Here is a 20,188-nt window from a genome sequence, read left to right on the forward strand (position 1 = left end):
TAATATATCCTGTTTAAAAAAGATTTTACAAACCATCTATACTTTTATAAAATACTGCTTATTTCTTTTTGTCTTCTGTTATTTTCGGACATATTTATATAGTATAATCAGACAGAGATCATACGTAACAATGCGTTTTATTTTATGTTGAACTGGGTCATTTTAAAAACTGTCTAAAGATATTTCAAAAGAGCTCAGAAAGAAACTAGAGATATAGAGCTATGTATTTATTAGAACTTGAAAAGGGACTTCAGATGTTTTTCCCACCTCTGCATGGCTATATGTATGCATTACTCAATGTAACAGTAGAGATGTAACATGCTTGTTAACTGTTACAGTTCATGCTTCTAACAACCCCACTGTCCTGTCATGCTTTCATTATTATGGCTGCTACAATGATCCACCAGATTACTAGATCGTTTGTTAAAAAAAAATGTCTTTGTTTCAGGTCCATTTGTGATGAACACGCAAAAAGAAATTTCACAGACCATTGAAGATTATACCCATTGCAAAAATGGGTTTGAAAAAGCTGCAACATGGAAATCAAAGATTGGGAACAAATGAAGTGAGGAGTTCCCTTACCAGGAACTGAAGTTCTGATAGTCAGTGCGGCATAATGTATAATCTTATCATTAATGCTTAGGAAATGGTTACCTTTTTACAGTCTCAATAATGGCATATTTGTGTGTATCGTTTAATGTGTTTCCAGAATTTTGGGAAAAAATGCAATAGCTTGCAAGATTCCCGGCATCGGTGAGAACCCAGCCAGTCTGCCCCTTTTTTAAACCAGCAATAGTTTGATAGGCAAAACAAGGTTGGTTATACCTTTTTAGATTATCGCCGCTTTAAATAAAAATAAGCAGACTATTGCATTTTACCACTGCATCTGTAAATATTGGAAAAGGGACCTGGCAAGGACTGTCTGTCTCTAATTACAGTGGTCATACTTTTTTATTTTGCTAGTTAAGACTATTCATTTTCTTTCATTAAGATGGGCCCACCCTCTCCATACTTGCACACATGCCTACTTTGTTAATCAGAGGGAAGGTTCAAGGGGCAATTTTGGGATTTGCAAGATTATGGCCTGCTCCCCAGTGCGCAATGCAGCCAGCAGTGAAGGGACATGACCATACAATTCACAGTGAAACTCCTATGGGCCCGATCCTCATTTCTGGGGCAGGATATGGAAATCTGTAACTTTCTCCCAGGAGTCTCTCAGATTGTTTTGAAGAGTGGGCGAGTATGTCTCAATCTGGGGTGGCAGCCATTTTGTGGCCTAACCAATAATTCAGCCTATGAATTCACTTGAAACAAGTGCCATCACTGCATGCCACATACATCTATGGTGTCATTAGTTCTGAATTCACTTTTATAGACTGCACTCTCTGGAAAATGTAATTCTCTCGACATAATGGTTACCCCCACTGTATGTTAGTAATAGGCATTCATATGCAGAAATAAACAGAAAAAAATACATATACTATTTACGGCCTATATTAAACTATTCTTTACTAAATAATAACCATTGTTTATATATTGTATTGTGTCATTAAAAAAATAAAAATAAAAAATGTATATAATTGTCACTTCTCTGTTTGCGTCCTGACATGTTGAGCTACCCGGCCAGGTATCCTGGTCTGATATATAGATGAACAAAAAACTCGCTTAGTGGAATTCTTCAATGCTATTGGCTGTTGTGATCTGCTAAGAATTGAAATGGGAGAGAAGCCAAAGTGTGTCTGCCTCTTCAGCCAAGCTCTGTATCCGATTTAACACACATGCTTCCTTGAACGCTGCGAAGAGAGATTCACTACAGAGTTCGGATTACTGCTTTTCCCTGCTACAAATATCAGTTTCTCTCCTGCATTACAAAACTCGCAATGAAGCTTAGTAGCATATAACAATTCAAGAGGTGATTTCTAAGTTGGTACTTTGAAGATATTCTACAACCACTGAACTAACCATCTACCTAACTGAAATATGTTTCAAAAGAAAGGATACCAACTCAAATCTGCATAAGTCATTCTACAGCTGTTGTGTTTCTGGCCACCAATTATCTCTTCCTGTAATTACCGGAGTAGCTTTCAGCAATCTTCTTTGTGTTTGTGTGTGGAATGTTTTAACATCATGTACAGTAAAATAGGTATCTGCAGCTGTACCTGATCCAGCTCCTAATTATTGGAAATACTACTATATGCCAATATGACCTGTTTGTGGGGCTTTACAAGCTGTTTTGTGGTGGTCTTGCATCTCCTTCATGCATTTGATTACGACGACGGAAGTGTTAAGGTAAGGGCATTGTTTCTATGAAATAACCGATGTTAGATGTTGTTTATGGCACTAACATGACTTTCAGTATACAACAGGATAATTCAAACTCTTTGCCGGGCATGCTGGCACTTGTAGTTCCAGAACAGCTGGCACTACAGATTTTCTTTCTATCCTTTTTTACATGTTTTACTCTTTTGAAGTGCTAATAGGGGAGTGATCATGTATCACAAATGGTAGCAGGTGGATTTAAAAAAATGACGTTATGTTAGGGATATAAAAATATTTATGGCTCAGTTACTGTATTTATTTTCCCTTTTATATATAATTATGTATATGCTAGTACCAGTGACTTGGTTAAGCTTGGTATAAGTATTCAGTAACTTTTTTTGTTGTTGTTATTTGTTAGCATTTATTAGATTTATAGGGAATTTTCCTGTAACTTATGCATTACTGTATGTACAGTACATGTTTGGTTTGAATTGTAATCATTGATGTTATATTCTAATGCACCCTATTTATAGCTGAAATTGGTGCAAGCTTTACAATTGTAAAGTGCCATGGAAATACAATAATAATAATAATAATAACATGAGCATATTCCTGCGAAAGGGTTTGGTGTAGAAGGAAAATTGCCTCCATTATAGTGTGTAGATGCATTTATAACTTATTTTTTAATACAATTGTTTAAAAGTGTATAGCAATAAAATAAACTGACATCGTAGCAGTTCCAGATCTTGTAGCACACTTCAGCAGAATCCTTATTACATTTAATAATTCCTTGCAGGTATGAACAAAACTTATTTGGAAACTTTGTATCTTGTGTTCTAATTCTAGAACAAAATGACTCCTTTCATTTATCTGGAGATTTCAGGTTCTGGAGAATACAATACTTTTTTACTTTAAAATTATATTTCACAAAATTTGAGATTTCACATTTGATAGTCCAAATTAACTACTACAGGAGTTGAGCAGTGAATGTCCAGGTACCTGAGCCATCCAATTCGGTGCACAACTCCCATCCAACCAGAAGCATGGCTTCACTCTCCGAGTACAGAGAGCAATGAGGTGTGGAGAAGTGAAGACTTCCTAAGAAGACATCAAAAATAGTGCTGTTTGCATGATGACCATTCATGAACTTGAACCTGGACAACATAACATAAATATATGCACCAACATTATCAGGTGGAGGCAAAACATATACATGATCAGACTTCTGGCAGGAGGCTAATGTCTGCCTTACTTCCTAATGTTTATTACAGTGATGATGTCTTAAAGAGTATTGCCTTGTCCTCTCACTCTGCCTTGGCCAGGCCTTATATACATAATTAATACTTTTATTATTATTTTATTAGTAACATTTTCACCTACTTTTGTCGAAATTAAGTTACAGAGCCATTCTTCAGTTCTGTAACACAGGAGATATCACTTATAACACCTGGTTACAATTCTTCTTTAGGTGCACAGTGGGCACCAAGCCAAAACAACCTCTCATATATATATATATATATATATATCGTCTTCCTTGCACGAGACCTATAAATTATTGTTTGATTTGCTATGGTTCATACAACTTCTGCACCTGGATGCAATGTGCAATAATGAGTCAAAATGGACCTCAGAAAAAGGGGTGTGGCCTCGCAGCACCCCCCCGGTTTCATCACACTGGGGGTGTGCCCAGTACTCCCGGAGATGCCAGGCTACCCCCTAGAGCCGGGGTGGCCAACCAGTCAGAGGCAAAGAGTCCAAAAATATCTGTAGTCAAATTAAAGAGCCGACAGCATGCGCGCACCTTGTCACAAGTAGTGCCCCCAGTACTTACCTCATCGCATAGCCGGCTGAGCGCTGTCAGGGCTCCCACTGTCACTGCCGCTGACTGGATCTAACTAGATCCAGCAGGCGCACAGGCTCCTCACATCGCCATGACATCAATTGCGCACTTTATCACTGGGAACGCTGGCCTCTGAAGCGATCAGTGGCTTCTTTAGTCTATGATCACTTCAGAAGCCAGCGTTCACAGTTGCAGGGGGGGTCTATGGGGGCCGTTGTACTGCCGAGCCGCATCAAAACAACAAAAGAGCCGCGTGTGGCTCAAGAGCCGCCGCTGCCTAGAGACTCTTTCTGCATGGCCAGCTCCTCTACAGGGCCCGGGAGCCAGGCACTGCACTGTGCTGTTAGTGTGCAGTGCCCGGCTCCCTGTCTCAGAGGATGAGATGGCATTTTGATGTCACTCCCTCGTAGGGTGACACCCTAATGTCGCCACTGAAGTACCATGACCTTGGAGTTCAGCCTGTATATCTTTGGTACTTTTTCTGCCATTCTCATTATATTTCTGTTTTATCTGTGGCTGATTTTCCTGTTGTGGCTCCATCCAATGAGGTTGGTTATAGTCCCATGGGCTTTAAACTTCTTAATAATATTTGCAGTCTGTGGTCAAAGGAACATCAAGCTGCTTGGAGATGGCCGCCTTTACCTCTAACCTGCTTCTCTGTCATTTTCTTTCTTTCTGATCTGCTCAGAGAATGCCACAAATGATACCAAACTGCAGAGTGACAACTTCTCTCAATTTAAATAGGCAGGAGCGCATTGAGGGGAGGGGGAGCAGGTACTGATTACCCGGGTCCAGACCTGTGGGTTGGGTCCAGCGGGGGCTCGGGCTAGCTGCTGAGGGGGACAAATGTCTCCCTTTGCAGCACGCGGTAGAGATTCCCGGTGCAGCGCATAATATTTTCCATGGTTTTTTTTCTGGATTTGGTCATGCCCCCTTCAGTGGGGGCCCTAGGACCATCTCAACAGCTATGTAAATAGGCTGAATGACTGATTAGAAGATTGAAGACATGTGATGCTAATTCAAGAAAGCAATTAGTTTGAAATATCACTATAATCCAATTACTGTATAATGTGTGTATGTATTATTATTTCTAAGGGGTACCAACAATCTGTCCATTTAAGAATATCTCTGGCGAGTAAGCAATAATCAAATTTTAACGTTTATTTGCTTTATTCTATGACCTATCAAAGTCATGCAGGTATACTTGAGGTAATAGCTTTTAATTGAATACATTTTTGGAAGGTATGAACCATTGTTTCAACCAACAAATTTGTCCACATCAGTAAATGTATATATGCATGTGTAAAACATATACAGATGTGTCCTCAAACACTGGGCATCTTCATGCCATACGGCACTAATTGTCTGCAGTGACTGAGATGCTCAGAAAGGTGCAGCGTACTGTATTTTTATTTACATTTTGTGCCTTAGTAGCATCGCAGTTACAGCCCAGCCTCTCTGGTACACTGTGAGCTGCTGTAACTGCACAGGGAGTAGTATTACCAGGGATGTAACTACTATACCTACACCCAGAATGCCGGCTCTCAAAATCCCGGCACCAGAATACCCACTGCCGGCCAGAAGACCTGTGCTGGAATCCCGACAGTAGTGGAAATGTAGACGCTTTAGGGTTAGGCTCCAAACAGGGGAGGTTAGAGTTAGGCACTAAGGGGGGAGGGTTAGGTTTAGGCACTTACCGGGAGGGGTTAGTGTTAGGGTGCTGAAAAGGAGTGTTAGGGGGTAAATAGGGAAGGGGAACAGTACTTACCGTTCTCCTGTCAGGATTCTAGCCATCAGGATGCCACTGTCGGTCTTTTGATAGCTGGCATCCCGAGTGTTGGGATATCATACCCAACCCGTATTACTGTACCAACGTACAAAGTCGCAGATTAAACTTGGAATGAGGAAAAGCCACAGCTGCTCATACCATAGCCCCTTGTACTCAGATTCAGCCACACAACTAATGTACAAATACAAGCCCCCATGGTCTGTGTACGCTAGCAGTGTAGTTCTGTCACTCCCAGTTGTTTTATTTATGGTAATAAGATGCACATTTTGGCCAAAAAAAGATGCTTGGCGCAGCCATTACATGGGACCTGGCACGATGAGCGGAGCTATTTGGTGCGACTGAAGTCACAGTAAAAAAGAACACACAGTATGTTTATATATGTTTACCTTAGTATTGTCAAAATGGTGACCTCATTATCGCGTTACTCTGGGCTTTTCTCTATCATAACATTTGTGAAAATTACCTTCTGCTCTTTGATATAAGCCAACTAGTATTTAGTTTCTTTATTATGAAGCTTGCAAGTAACTTTAAAAAGGTTACAAATAAGCTGAAAAGTGTATTGCAGGCTATTATCTTTATCTTACATACTGTACGTATGAATCGGTAGCAATGTAATTCTATAACTTCAGTGTGTGCCTATGTTTGTGTGTGACCTTTCAAAACTAAACTAAACATTTTCAACAAGTGAAACTTGAGGTTTTATTGAGCAGCCTGTGCTGCAATCATCAGAACATCTGTAACCGTAAACATTCCAGACATATATATGAACTCACCCTTCACATTACTAGACAATGTCTGCACTAATGAAAGACACGTGCGCTTCAGCTTTTGTACTTTAGGCCTTTTTTGGCTCTTTTTGAGAGAAGGTTTTATTAGATATTTTGGATTGCATTAGTCCCTCCCGCACGATTTTAGGTGTTTGTGAGGTGGTCAAAATTCACTGGAAATTAATGTTATTGGTGTTAGTAATAGAGTAGGAACAAAAACAGGTCCAAGTTACATGATTTTAGCTGCTTTTATCAAATTTTAAAGAAATCCAAAACCAAAACTGAACCAAAACACTTGAGGGTGGTTTTGCTATATCCGAAACTCGACAATGATTTAGAACCAAAACCAAAACACTGAGATCTGCGCACAGCTATAGTTTTAGAAATCTCCCTATTTTGTTAGTGTAATTCCTCTTTTTTTCTGCATGTTGCTATTCTTACTAGGCTTTATGAATTCATAAATATTAAATTTAATTTTTTTTAAAAAAGATTACATTATAGTCAAACATAGTGACTATGGCAAAGATCCACTTAGATAATATTGTGCACTTTGTTCTTGCGTGCATTCAGCATGGCTCAGCAGCAAAGTGTGCCTGAAAAATGTTGTTTGCAATTGTGTTATTCATGTGACTTCTGCACTATACAAATCCCATTGTACTGTATGCTGGATAGAGTACAACACAGGCCCCATTGTATGAGTGTATAGGACCAGCTTGAGGGCTGTTCGAGTGGAGCAGCTGCACGTGCGGCTGCCGCCTATGGCTGTCACCCTGATGGGCAATTGGCCCGCTTCAAAGATTTATGCAAATCCGCACTGCACACGCAGCGATTGCATTGCTATCACGCCTGTACATAGGAACCACTCACAAAGTGAGTAACAGGTAGTCAACATTTGGGGGTGGTTAGGAAAATGCAGGTGTGTCTGAGCATTTAAACTCTGTTTCATGGGCATGCATAAATTAGCCTTTGCAATCGCCATCGCAGCAAGAGAGATTCTGCGTGTCAGGAGAGCTGCAGAGTTTGCGGCGGTCAGACTTTACTTAGCATTACAAAGACTGGCCAATGTGTATTGATAGTACCGATGTTTGCACTCTTGAACATTGGTGAACGATTGAGAAGGCAGCAGTGGCGTAACTTCATCCCAGTTGCCCGTAGGTAAGATAGATGTTGGCACCCCCCCCTTGTCCCATGCTGTCTCTTCAACTTTGTAAAACAAATGACACACCCTTGACATCCCTATGAAAATGAGTAGTATTATTTGACTCCGTAGTTCCCATCCAGTTACAGCCCATTACCCGCTAACCTGTTACAGCTCACTTCAACCATTGATGCAGATGTATGCGATTTTGGACTGCTAATCTGGTGCATGCACAGAGCAATATCTCAGAAAATGACGCATGTCCAGTAGTGTAAAAATCGCTCTTTACTTTTGCAATCTTTGTGACTACCAGACAAAACGGAGAACATTTTAGTGACACTGGGCAATATTTTTTTAAGGAGTACCATATGATTATTGATACTAATTTAGTGACTGCCATAGACCACTAAAAGCATTTTTGTGACCGCCAGACAATATGGAGAGCATTATAGTGACCACCCTATAATGCAGAGAGCATCACAGCAATCACCATATAATGCAGAGGGCGTCACAATGACTGCTACATATTGCACAAAGTATCCGTAAACCGCAGTGCCCACCATATATAGAGAGCATAGCAGTGCCCACATATAATACACAGCTGTCTTCCATGTAAAGCATTGTCGCAGTGCCCGCTATGTAATGTAGAGAGCATTACAGTGCTCGCCATATAATGCAGTGTTACAGTGCCTGCCTTGTAATGCAGAAAATTAGTGCCCACCATGTAATGCAGAGTGTTGCATTGCCCACCAGATAATGCAGAGCGTTGTGGTGTCTTCAATGTAAAGCAGAGTGTTACAGTGCCCGCCATGTAATGTAGAGAGTGTTACAGTGCCCGCCATGTAATGTAGAGAGTGTTACAGTGCCCGCCATGTAATGAAGAATATCACAGTGCCCGCCATGTAATGCAGAGTGTTGCAATGCCCACCAGATAATGCAGAGTGTTGTGGTGTCTTCCATGTAAAGCAGAGTGTCTCAGTGACCCACATTTAACACAGATAATATGAATATACTACAGTGACACATTATTAATATACCTTCTGCCCACACACAACATTAATATCACCCGACCACCACAGACACATCACCCTTAGTTAGAACAGAAATAATGAAACGCACACATTTTATAAGACCCATACATACATACATACTGTACATACATACATACACATTACATATTACATACCAGATACAACAGGTGTGGAATGATCCCGTGATTTGTGGGGAAATGGGAAATGGGCGGAGCTAGTCATATTGGCTCCGCCCCTGCATGCGAGCAGCATAGGAGGGGGTGTGCCTGCCTGTGTCTGCAAGTAGCCTTGAGTACCCTGCTAGAGGCCAGGAGCTTGTCTCCTCCCCCGTGAATCCTTGGTGCTGCTGCTGCACACAGCCGGCAAGCAGCTGCACTGTGGTTGGATTTCCAGTCTGACCTGACGCTGAGGACATTTACTAACAGGGCAGGGGACGGAGGAAGCTGGCTGGGACAATGGAGGAGATGTGCCCCCTGCAGGCCTGGCGCCTGGCTGCGACCGCCTCCTTTGTCTACGGCAGTTCCACCCCTTAGTGGGCGTCCCTATGTGTGGCTAAGCTTTGGAAGGTATTCGCATATTTTAGCATCTGTGATCCGTAAGAGATTGCAGTTATATCCAGAATTAACAACTCAACCCTCTTTGCTCTACCCCACCTACCCTGATGCTCTGCCCCGCCTACCCTGGTGTTCCGCCCCACCTCCCCTGATGCTCTGCCCGGCCTCCAGCCTGCCCTGTATAGTATTTGGCCTACTGCAGCTCATATCTCTGGAGAACTCAACCCATCCAGCCCTATTAAATAATGTAGAATAGAAGCTGTTTATTCTGATCTGCTGAGTCCTCCTGCATTGTAAGCAGAAGGTGTTGCAGCCAACTCAGGGCCTGATTCAGCAAGGAACACACAGATGCAGGTGCACGCACCCGTCCGCTGTGAGAATATGCTAATAAATGCATACGCACGGAGACCGCAGCACAAGATGCCAATGCCTACTCCCATACGATGCCGCCCATCTCCCTTTACTCACAGCCTGATCAGAACGCAAGATAGTGTAAACATCGGTAACATCGATAACCCTCGGACCCATTAGCATAATAGTGGTTGACCTGACCTGCCGCAGGATTTTTCCCGCTTCCTGTGTACAGCTTACGGTATGGCTGCGTAAGCTGCTGCACTCCATTAATTATGCACGCCCCTATAACGGCGTTATAACGCCTGCATTTGCCTGACCACCCCAGTCACCACCCACAAATGGCACTACCTTTCAATATCGGAGGGGGTCTGCGTACACACTGCGTGTAGTCTGCGTTCCCTAACCCGATCGGACTGGCTAGTTCGTGCACGCGCAGTGCGATGCATACACATGCGCAGTGCAAAAACATCGGCCAAGTGTGTGCGTTCTCTCCTGTGCGTTCCTTCCTGAATCAGGCCCTCAGTTTGTCTTCAGGTAGCGGGGTCCCTGTACCCACTGGCATGTCAATTATGGGTCCAGGAGGGGCCCACACCGCATTGGGGGTAGTGCTGCACAAATAACCGGGAAAATGGTGCTGCGGCCATTTTCCTGTTGTTATTGCGCATGGGTAATTGGAAAATCACCAGTAAAATGGCTGCTGCATCCATTGGAGACCAGTAGACTCTGGCACAGCGCTACTGTCTTATAGAGTCTACTGTGCTGCCGGGTACAGAGGAGAGGGCCCCGGACGGAGACTGCCTGTACCCATATTAGGTGATGTACAGAGAGAGGTAAGACACTAAGGAGGGTGGAGCAGTTGCCCTAATGATACAGAATACACACATGAAAAGAAGACACACAATGCAGACATAATAAATGAACATTCTCCTGTAAAGCTTGGCTATATTGTATGTTCCAATATTTCCCCTCTTCTCTTGTATGTCCTGACCTTGTCTCATCTTTGCCCTTTGTCTCCCTGCTCTATTTTGCTTCACTGTGTCTCTGCTGGGGCTGGCCCTTTGAATGTTAATATACTATGCATATCCCTTTATGCGGTGGTTTGTACTATACGATAAAGAACTCCTAGTAGGGTGAGTAATATACGAGGGCTGACTGAAAAATAATGAGACTGATTTTTTTTTATTCAGAAACCACAGAATATTAATTTTTTTTTTTCAAAGTAGCATCATTCAATACATTTTTGAGAACTTCTTTCCTCTCAGTTGTTTTTTTATCAGGGTTGGGAACGCCCAGAAATCACAGGACGCTAAGTCTGGGCTATATGGAGGGTGTTCCAGTGCTGTCCCGTTAATTTCAGTCAGTGCTGCCAATGCAACAGCAGCAACATGTGGTCGGGCATCATCATGGAGCAAAAAACACAAATTTAGCAAATGTTTAGCAAATGTGGTCTTTTCTTCCTCATGACGCCACCAAAATGGGTTTTCAGGACATTTGCATAGTTGTCACAGTTAATTGTCTGTCCACGGGCACCCAGTGCTGTAGGATCATACTGTGCATATCAAAGAATTGCAGAAATATGACTTGACATGCTGAAGGAATCACACAGAATTTTTTGGGCGTAGGCAAATTTGCTTATTCCCATGCACTGGACCAGCATAGAGTTGCCACATCTACCTATGGGACAGAAAAACAGAGACAGTCTCATTACTTTTCAATCAGCCCTCTTACTTTTTGTTTGTGACTAGTTTATGACATTGGTGTCTAGTCTGCAGTATAGAGGCCTATCGTGGAGGCCTAAGTACATCACAGTGAGCAGACTGGCTAAAGTAAGCGACAGAGCAATGGCACAAACACATGGCAGTTTAAAAGAACATAGCACATCTATGAAACATAGTGGCACAGCTTCTATAAGTTATAAATATCCTCCTCGTATTACTCTATTTAGTGCTTAAAGTGGTCCTAGAGAAGTGGTGGAACTAAACACACCCCCCAGGGACAGAGAGCTCCATAGGCGTGTGCGGGAAAAAAGGCGTGGTCTCAAAAGAAAGGGGTGTGGTGACACGATATTATTCCCAATTCAAATTGCACCACACAGTCCTAGCACAATCTTGATTCACCCCTGATAAAACATTACACAACATAGTAATGTCCCTTATTCATGTATGACACACAGCAATGCCCCTTTTATACAATGCCCACAATTGAGTCCCTTATACACAATGCCCACAGTAGCAGTGCCCCTTATACAATGCCCACAGCAGTAGTGCCCCTTACACATGATGCCCACAGCAGTACTGCCCCATATGCAAATGCAATGCCCATTGTAGTGGTGCACCCCAGTAGTGGTGCCCCTTATGCAGTGCCCCCAGTAGTGGTAATGCCCCTTATGCAGTAGCCCCAGTAGTGGTAGTGCCCCTTATGCAGTGCCCCCAGTAGTGGTAGTGGCCCTTATGCAGTGCCCACAGTGGTAGTGTCCCTTATTCAGTGAACCCCAGTAGTGGTGCCCCTTATGCAGTGCCCTCAATAGTGGTGCTCCTTATGCAGTTCCCCCAGTAGTGGTACCCCTTATTCAGTGCCCCCAGTACTGGTGCCCTTTATGCAGAGCCCACAGTAGTGGTAGTGCCCCTTATGTAGTGCCTCCAGCAGTGGTGCCCCTTGTAGTAATGCCCCCAGTAGTAATGTCCCCTAGATTCAGTGGTGTAACTAGGGTATTTGGAGCCCAGGGCAAATTTAAAAATGGAGGCCCCCCCCTACAGCGAAAAATGGTCACAAGGGGCATGGTAACTTAAAAATGGGGCCTGTCAACGTGACACACACCCCTTCCTCATCACTCTGAACAATCCTTTCCATATGCACCTTTACCCCAGTAGTGCCCCTTATACAGTACCCCCACTATGCAATGTCCCCAGTAGTGGTCCCTCTTATGCAGGCCCCTAGTAGTGCCTCTTATACAGTACCCCCAGTGGTGGTCCCCCTTATGCAGCCCTTCATTAGTTCCCCTCATAAAGTGCCCCCAGTAGTGGTCCCCTTTATGCAGCCCCCCATTAGTGCCCCCAGTAGTACTCCCCCCATGCAGTGCACTTTATATAGTGCCCCCAGTAGTAGTCCCCCCCTATGCAGTGCCCCCAGTAGTGGTACCCCCTATGCAGTGCCCTTTATATAGTGCCCCCAGTATTAGTCCCCCCTATTCAGTGCCCCCAGTAGTGGTCCCCCTTATGCAGGCCCCCTGTAGGGGAGAGCGGACGTCATGATGTCTCTCCCATAGGGCCCATGGGGAGAGCAGAGCCGGAAGCCAGAGCTCAAGAGTGAGCTCCAGCCGCCGGCTGCCACTGCGGTGAAGTAGCTGGACGCTCTCTGGTAACAAAATCTCAGTGGGTGCATCCCTGTGGTGCCAGGCTAAGGTGGGTCTTCTCCAAATAGATGTGACGGAACGCATTTCCGCCCCGTTCTGGCACACTTTAACCCCTGATTCTAATCATTTTTATAGTCAAAACGCTGAAGTCTGACAAGAGAGTATGACAGGGGAGACCTACCCTGACTGCACATCCCTGCCACAGCAGTGTCAGACAGGATGTCAGTTTAATAAACTATACGACACTCAGGGGCATATCCATAATGGGTGCAGGGTGTGCAGTGCAATGCTTTTTGCTGCTCTGCAGCGCCGGCATATTTAAAAAAGACCAAGTCGGGGGGGGGTTGTATGTCCCATATGATTTTTCTACTATTTGGATTGATTACATGCTACGTCCGCTCTCCGTGACTACATATGACTGGTATCATTCTGTCTACATCAGTGGTTCTCAAACTCGGTCCTCAGGTCACATTTTCCAGGTCACCCAGCAGGTGCACAGGTGTACGCATTACTCACTGACACATTTTAAAAGATCCACAGGTGGTTATAATTATTTAACTTTTAAGTCTGTGTAGAGACCTGGAAAACATGCACTGTGTGGGGTCCTGAGGAACGAGTTTGAGAACCTGTGGTCTACATAATGAGTGTGTGAGTATGCAGTAGAACTGTTGGATCTGAGCTATACTTTGCTGATTACATACAAGAGCCGTGTATGCTCACAGCACACACAGGAACTGCATACGGAACTCGGTCCATATACCACACTCCAATTGCGTGCTGGCTACACCAACAACAGAGCCTACGTATTAGGATACCAGTATAGAATTTTAATGAAGACAATTACAGTTTGTATAGCTGTTTTATTACTTCCACTTATGGCTGTTGTCCCAAGGATCGTGCCCTATTGATGCAAATCCATGCAGCTTTATTACAGTGTATACAAGACTGCATCTCATTGTGTTATATTAAACTGAGGTAAACTCTACCTGTTGATAACTTATACGGAGCATGAATTGCTGCCAATAATACAGCCTGGAAATTATTGGGACACTTTTTCTATGTGGATTTAAACTGGATATATTTCTCATATTACGGAGAACAAAAAGTCTTTTGAGGAACCGGCGCCAATTGCAATTGTTGCTATATTTTTACAGAATTGTCACATTCAGACAAGCAGGAGTGGATTTTATGTTTCCAATTGATTCATGCTACACATGTTTTATATAAATTACTGTCATTGAAGCTAATAATTCATTATTAGAAGGATTTATTCCTTGTGTTTTTTTGTTTTGATATTTATATTTATTAAAAAAAAATTTATATTTTTTTATTTATTCATTATAATATCATTGAATTTTTTGTGTCCTTGTATATTGTTATTTGAATAAGGACTTTTAGTTTAGCGCAAGATTCCGCTTGCAGGTGCATATACCCCACATTAGCTCTACGTCTTCTTACATTGGCATAAGGTAGTAAACCCAGCTTCCATAGCTGTCTGCAACTTCAGCCCCTTTACATGCGATTCAAAATCAGCCCCTAAAGGTCCAGTGCCACTGCTTGTCTATTTGTTGGGAAATATGTCTTGTACTTAGGCACAATTATGAACTAAAGCAAATTGTGACTTCAGTAGGTTAATAATTTCTTGTTTATTGTATGGTTGTAAAATTCTATTTTCTTTATTTGCATAGAAGTGACAGTTGCTTATGTTGTAAACAGTGAATAAAACATAAAAGTGAAGCTTGACATCAGTGTACATAGTAATGTACAAATGAATACTAAAAGAGGTAATCAGGGGCGTTCAGCTAATGTATTGGCTTATTGGGATGTGCTTCTCCTATTCAGTGGAATGCAACCTGATCCGGTCATAATGATGCTGTGTTCTGTTAATCACTGTCTGTATGCCCACATGCTGGTCTACAGAAGGAAGACAGCAGAAATGTAATCCGTGATGCCAGGTACCTGTAAGTAGAGATGAGTGGCTCGGATGGGAGGAGAAAGCTGAGAGAAACACAGGGAATGACTCTGTTCCTCCCACAAAATCCGAATGTACCTGGGTCTCAGCTGGGAGTTTTAGAGGATTCAGTATGATTGACCAGCATGGCCGGTGGTTCAAATCCCAACAGCGTCATCCCGATCGCCGAAAAGTAAGTATTCACTAACCTATTCTACCCTCTAACCCTCCCTTAGAGATGCCTAACCCTACACTCCCCCCCAAGTGCCTAAACCTAACCCCCCTTCCCCGCCACCTAAACCTAAGTCCCCAGGGGGAGGGGGTGCCTAGCTTACCTTGGATGGGTAAGCCGGGTGTCAGGCTCCCGGCGTAGGTAAAATGGCAGGTGTCAGGATTTTGATGCCTGTCATTTAACCCCTTGCCGGGATTAGACAGTCGGGAATCCGTCCGTCGGCTTCCCGACTGCTTCCCATTTTTGAATAGAAGAGGTTGCTTTATAGAATTACATGCTATGGGCTGGAGAGGATGAAAAAGACAATCAATATGTACTAGACTGGCTGACATTTTACTGTAGAAAATAAATCTGTACAATTTATTTAAAGATCACAGGGCCTGATTCAGTAAGGATCGCAAATGCGATTGCAGCTGCGAATTTCACGGAACGCAGCAACGAAAATATGCTAATGCTTGCCAAAGCTCCGCCGGCAGAATGACGCCCACTACAGCTTTCTCACATCCGTCCAATATCGCTCTTCTGCATAAACATTGGTACTATTGATGCACATGTATGCAGCATTTACACCAAGTCTGACCAGCCGCAGACACTGCAAGTCTCTTAGCACGCAATGGGCTCTCATGCTGTGTATGCAATCACAGTGGCTAATTTATGCACGCCCAAGCAACAGCATTAAAACGGAAGGCACACCTGCGTTTCTCCAATCACTCCCCCGTCACCAGCCTCAAACGCTGACGTCCCTTCACTCACTCTGCAATGGATTCCTCTGTGCGTCTGTAATCGCAATGCGATCGCAGCACACTGCAGTGCGGCTTATGTGCATGCGAAATAACTAACAATCGCTCAATCTGCGTACGTAGCTGCATTTGCGATCCTTAATGAATCAGGGCCTGATTCAGACCCGGTCGCTAGCGCTGTGCGCGTTCGCAACCGGGTCGATGGTGGGCCAGTGCGCAGGCACACGACGGAGCCGGCTCTGGGTCTCGCAACAAAGGGGGTGAGCTGTCGATGTTGATGGTGGGCGGGCCGGGGGAGTGGCTGCCCAAATGGAGGCGTTCCCATGTGAACGCCTCCATTTGGGGGCGGCCCCACTGACATTACGAGTGATGTCAGTGGGAGAGATTTCGGCTCTGTTAGAGCCGAAATCTCTCTGGGGCTTGCGGCAACGAGACCCTACCACAAGGGTCTCCGCTCGCTATAGCTGTGGGTGCTATAGCTGTGGGCCAAGAGGCCGTTGAAAAAAAAAAAAAAAAGCCCGGCCCTGATTCAGAGCGAGCGCTCTGTCAGAGGGTCCGGCTCTGAATCAGGGCCTCAGACCCACAGTCTGCTAACATGTCTGTCACTGTGGGTGTGAGATGGAACTGTGTGTACAGATGCTGAAAGTGGGCGTCTCAGTCCTTGCACATTCAGATGCATGGATGTACATAAGGGACAGACTATGCAGCACCATGTGAATACAGTTACAGGTGGACGACCACCAACAGATAGTTTCTGCATCCACCTCAGAATCTGCCCCTAAGTTCATTATGTGCTTCAACAGGACCCATGGGTATGCAGTATCAGTGGCGGGCTGGGCCGGGGGGCAGGGTGCCAACTGCCCCCGGGGCGCTACAATTATTTATTTCAGGGCCGGCAGGCAGAGGATGCTCATGCTCCTCGGCCACTGCCCAGCTTGAGAAAGATCCGATATAAGTAGCAGCAGGGGCTTATAGAAAATGGCTGCCCCCATATCAGGCTACAAAAAGATGGCCGCTATCAATGAGGAGCAAGGTTTCTCTACCTAGAAACCCAAGAGGCTGGAGAATGGGAAAAGGGGTGTGGCTTATCGGGGGAGTGAGAAGAGGAGCTGAAAAATTATTGCACCGCACCCATGGAGGAGAGAGTCAGAGAGGGCAGAGAAGAGGAGTACCTTACTGTGAGGGAGATCCTGCTTCCTGTCTTCTCCACCCACCAGGTAAGTGGAAGATGGAGTGGGACATATTTATATGTCACAGTGGAACAAATTTTGCAAGGGGGTGTTGTTTTGTTATTTCAAATATGTGTGTGCTGTGTCTGTGTTGCATGTGTGTGTGTTTGTGTTGCATGTGTGTGTGTCTGTGTTGCACGTGTGTGTGTGTGTGTGTGTGTGTGTGTGTCTGTGTTGCACATGTGTGTGTGTGCCTGTGTTGCATGTGTGTGTGTCTGTATGTGTCCATCTGTCTGTGTTGCATGTGTGTGTGTGTGTGTCGTCTGTAACCCCTCCCCACCCCCGGCAAAGCGGATTTGTGGAGTCTTGCTGTGCCGCTTACCCCCAGCAATACTGATGCTCCCGAGTCCGAAGCCTTCCTGTGATGTCGCCCGCCCGCAGCAAGGCTGACATGCGGAGCCCTACAGTGCCGCCTACACCAAGCAAAGCAGGTGCTGGAGCTTCCTCCTGCTGCCAAGGTCTCTTAGTTACTGACCCCCCCCCCCTCCCACCCCGTCCTCCTCTCTGCTGCCACACTGCTCCCTGCTCATCATGCTTCAAGATCCCACTCCACCCAATCACTATAATCATCTCAGTCAGATTGATGCAGTTTGTGAATAATACCATCAGTTATTATAACTTTCCACCCCATCACCCCTGTGTACCCCACCACCCATGCCGTTTGGGCACCTAAATCACAGACTTGTGTCTCCCACAGCTTATGGGAACCTGACGGAGCAGCAATTGAATTGCTCCATCATCCGCCCATTAGCTTTGACGCCACACAGAAGAAATGAATTCCCCCTATGTGTTTTATTTATTTCCTATGGGGGCCTATGTGTTTTTTTCCTATCGTTGCTAATGTGTATTTTTTTTTCTAAACAAAGCCTATGTGTGTTTCTTTTATTTTCTGTGGGGGCCTACCGTATATACTCGAGTATAAGCCGACCCGAATATAAGCCGAGGTACCTACTTTTACCCCAGAAAACTGGGAAAACTTGTTGACTCGAGTATAAGCCTAGTGTGGGAAATGGCAGGAGCTGGTAGTGACCCCAGTAGTAATTCCCCCTGGTTGTGCCCCCAGTAGTAATCCCCCCTTTCAGTGCCCCCTGTAGTAATCCTCCCCTGGTAGTGCCCCCAGTGGTAATCGCCCCCTGTAGTAATCCCCCCCTGGTAGTTCCCCCAGTGGTAATCCCCCCTTTTAGTGCCCCCTGTAGTAATCCCCCCTGTAGTAATTCCCCCCTGGTAGTGCCCCCTGTAGTAATCCACCCCTGGTAGTTCCCCCAGTGGCAATCCCCCATTTTAGTGCCCCCTGTAGTAATCCCCCCCTGTAGTAATTCCCCCCTGGTAGTGCCCCCTGTAGTAATCCCCCCTGGTAGTTCCCCCAGTGGCAATCCCCCATTTTAGTGCCCCCTGTAGTAATCCCCCCCTGTAGTAATTCCCCCCTGGTAGTGCCCCCTGTAGTAATCCCCCCCTGGTAGTTCCCCCAGTGGTAATACCCCTTTTAGTGCCCCCTGTAGTCCCCACCCCCCAGTAGAGAGAGACGTGACAAGAGTAAAAAAAAAAAATCACTTACCTGTAACTCCCGCTCCTGGTCCCGCCGCTGTCCGCTCCTCCGGCCGCTTTGCATGGGAGAGACGTCGTCATGACGACGTGTCTCCCATCACTCACTGCGGGAGCCGGAAGATGGCTCCCGCAGTGGGAGCAGCAGCAGCCGCTGAGAGTCTGACAGACTCTCAGCGGCTGCTGATTACACCAAACACGCAGCTGCCGGCTCCGGCGGCTATGTGTTTGGCAGTGTGTAGCGCTGACCGAACTCCGTCCGGTCAGCGCTACACTTGACTCGAGTATAAGCCGAGGGGGTACTTTTTCAGCACATTTTTTGTGCTGAAAAACTCGGCTTATACTCGAGTATATACGGTATGTATTTTTCTTTTATTTCCTGTGGGGGCATATGTGTTTTTTTTCCTATCGCTGCCAATGTGTGTTTCTTTTATTTTCTGTGGGGGCCTATGTGTTTTTATCTTTTATTTTCTGTGGGGGCCAATGTGTTTTTTTTTTTTTTTAAACAAAGCCTGTGTGTCTTTATTTTATTTCCTGTTGGTGCCTATGTATTTTTCTTTTATTTCCTGTGGGGGCCTATGTGTTTTTTTTTTTTTTATCGTTGCCAATGTGTATTTTTTTTTTTGTACAAAGCCTATGTGTTTTTATTTTATTTCCTGTGGGGGCCTATGTGTATGTACTTTATTTTTTTTATACAAAGACCATGTGTTTTTTATTACCTGTGGGGACAATGTGTGTGGTTGGAGTGACAGGGCAGGTGGCAGGAGGCTGGTGGGGATACAGGGTGCAGGAGGTGACACTGGGCACGAGTCTGGTTGAACCTTTGTTGTATGATGATGACATTGGTTATAACTTATATATTCCTACACAAACAGGCATCTTTCAGACCATGTGATCTCCTACATGAATAGTGAATACCGACTGAAGACACTATCTACCCCAGGGTGGATCAGTTTCTTCAGATATTCCCCGTTGCCGAGAAACCACCATATAGGTAAGGTGTATTTGTAATGGAATGTACAGGAATGCTCCCAGAGTGATAAGAAAGGGGTGGTGTATCATGCGGACACGCCCCTTGTGACGCATGACCAAGCACACTTATATTGTGACTGGCACATTCTTACTACTTACACCGCTGCCACCACTTCTAAATTGTCCATACCCCCACTTCAAAATTCCCACTTCGACCACTGCATATATATGTATATGTGTGTGTACCCACTGTCCATTTTGTTAATTGTGAAATCACCCTGCTTGTTTTGTAATAGATGATTTGCACCCCGCCTTTTCCACAGCAGACACGCACAACGCAAAAAGGGGAGGTGGAACAAAGGGCCGGGCGCAACTACTCAACCCAGCCCCTGGGAGGCACACACAATAGAAGGTGGAACCCAGGGCTCCCAATTCATG

General features: G+C 44.7%; 2 protein-coding genes across 5 annotated transcripts in view; both read left to right on the forward strand.

The window, feature by feature from the left end:
* The window catches only part of PIR (pirin), a 91,232-nt gene extending 89,652 nt beyond the window's left edge, over positions 1-1,580 (forward strand). For all 4 annotated transcript variants that reach the window (XM_088451580.1, XM_088451578.1, XM_088451579.1 and 1 more), the window contains exon 10: positions 449-1,580. In XM_088451580.1, coding sequence (XP_088307706.1) covers positions 449-564 — 116 coding nt within the window. In that variant the 3' untranslated portion in view covers positions 565-1,580. The remainder of the gene's footprint in view (positions 1-448) is intronic.
* Positions 1,581-1,635: 55 nt separating this feature from the next.
* The window catches only part of VEGFD (vascular endothelial growth factor D), an 87,692-nt gene continuing 69,139 nt past the window's right edge, over positions 1,636-20,188 (forward strand). Inside the window, exon 1 of the mRNA XM_088451577.1 lies at positions 1,636-2,289. Within this exon, the coding sequence (XP_088307703.1) occupies positions 2,203-2,289 (87 nt within the window). The 5' untranslated portion in view covers positions 1,636-2,202. The remainder of the gene's footprint in view (positions 2,290-20,188) is intronic.

This window comes from Taudactylus pleione, unplaced genomic scaffold, assembly GCF_031769625.1.
Source record: "Taudactylus pleione unplaced genomic scaffold, aTauple2 ptg000026l, whole genome shotgun sequence".
In the NCBI taxonomy this organism is placed as follows: Eukaryota; Metazoa; Chordata; class Amphibia; order Anura; family Myobatrachidae; genus Taudactylus; species Taudactylus pleione.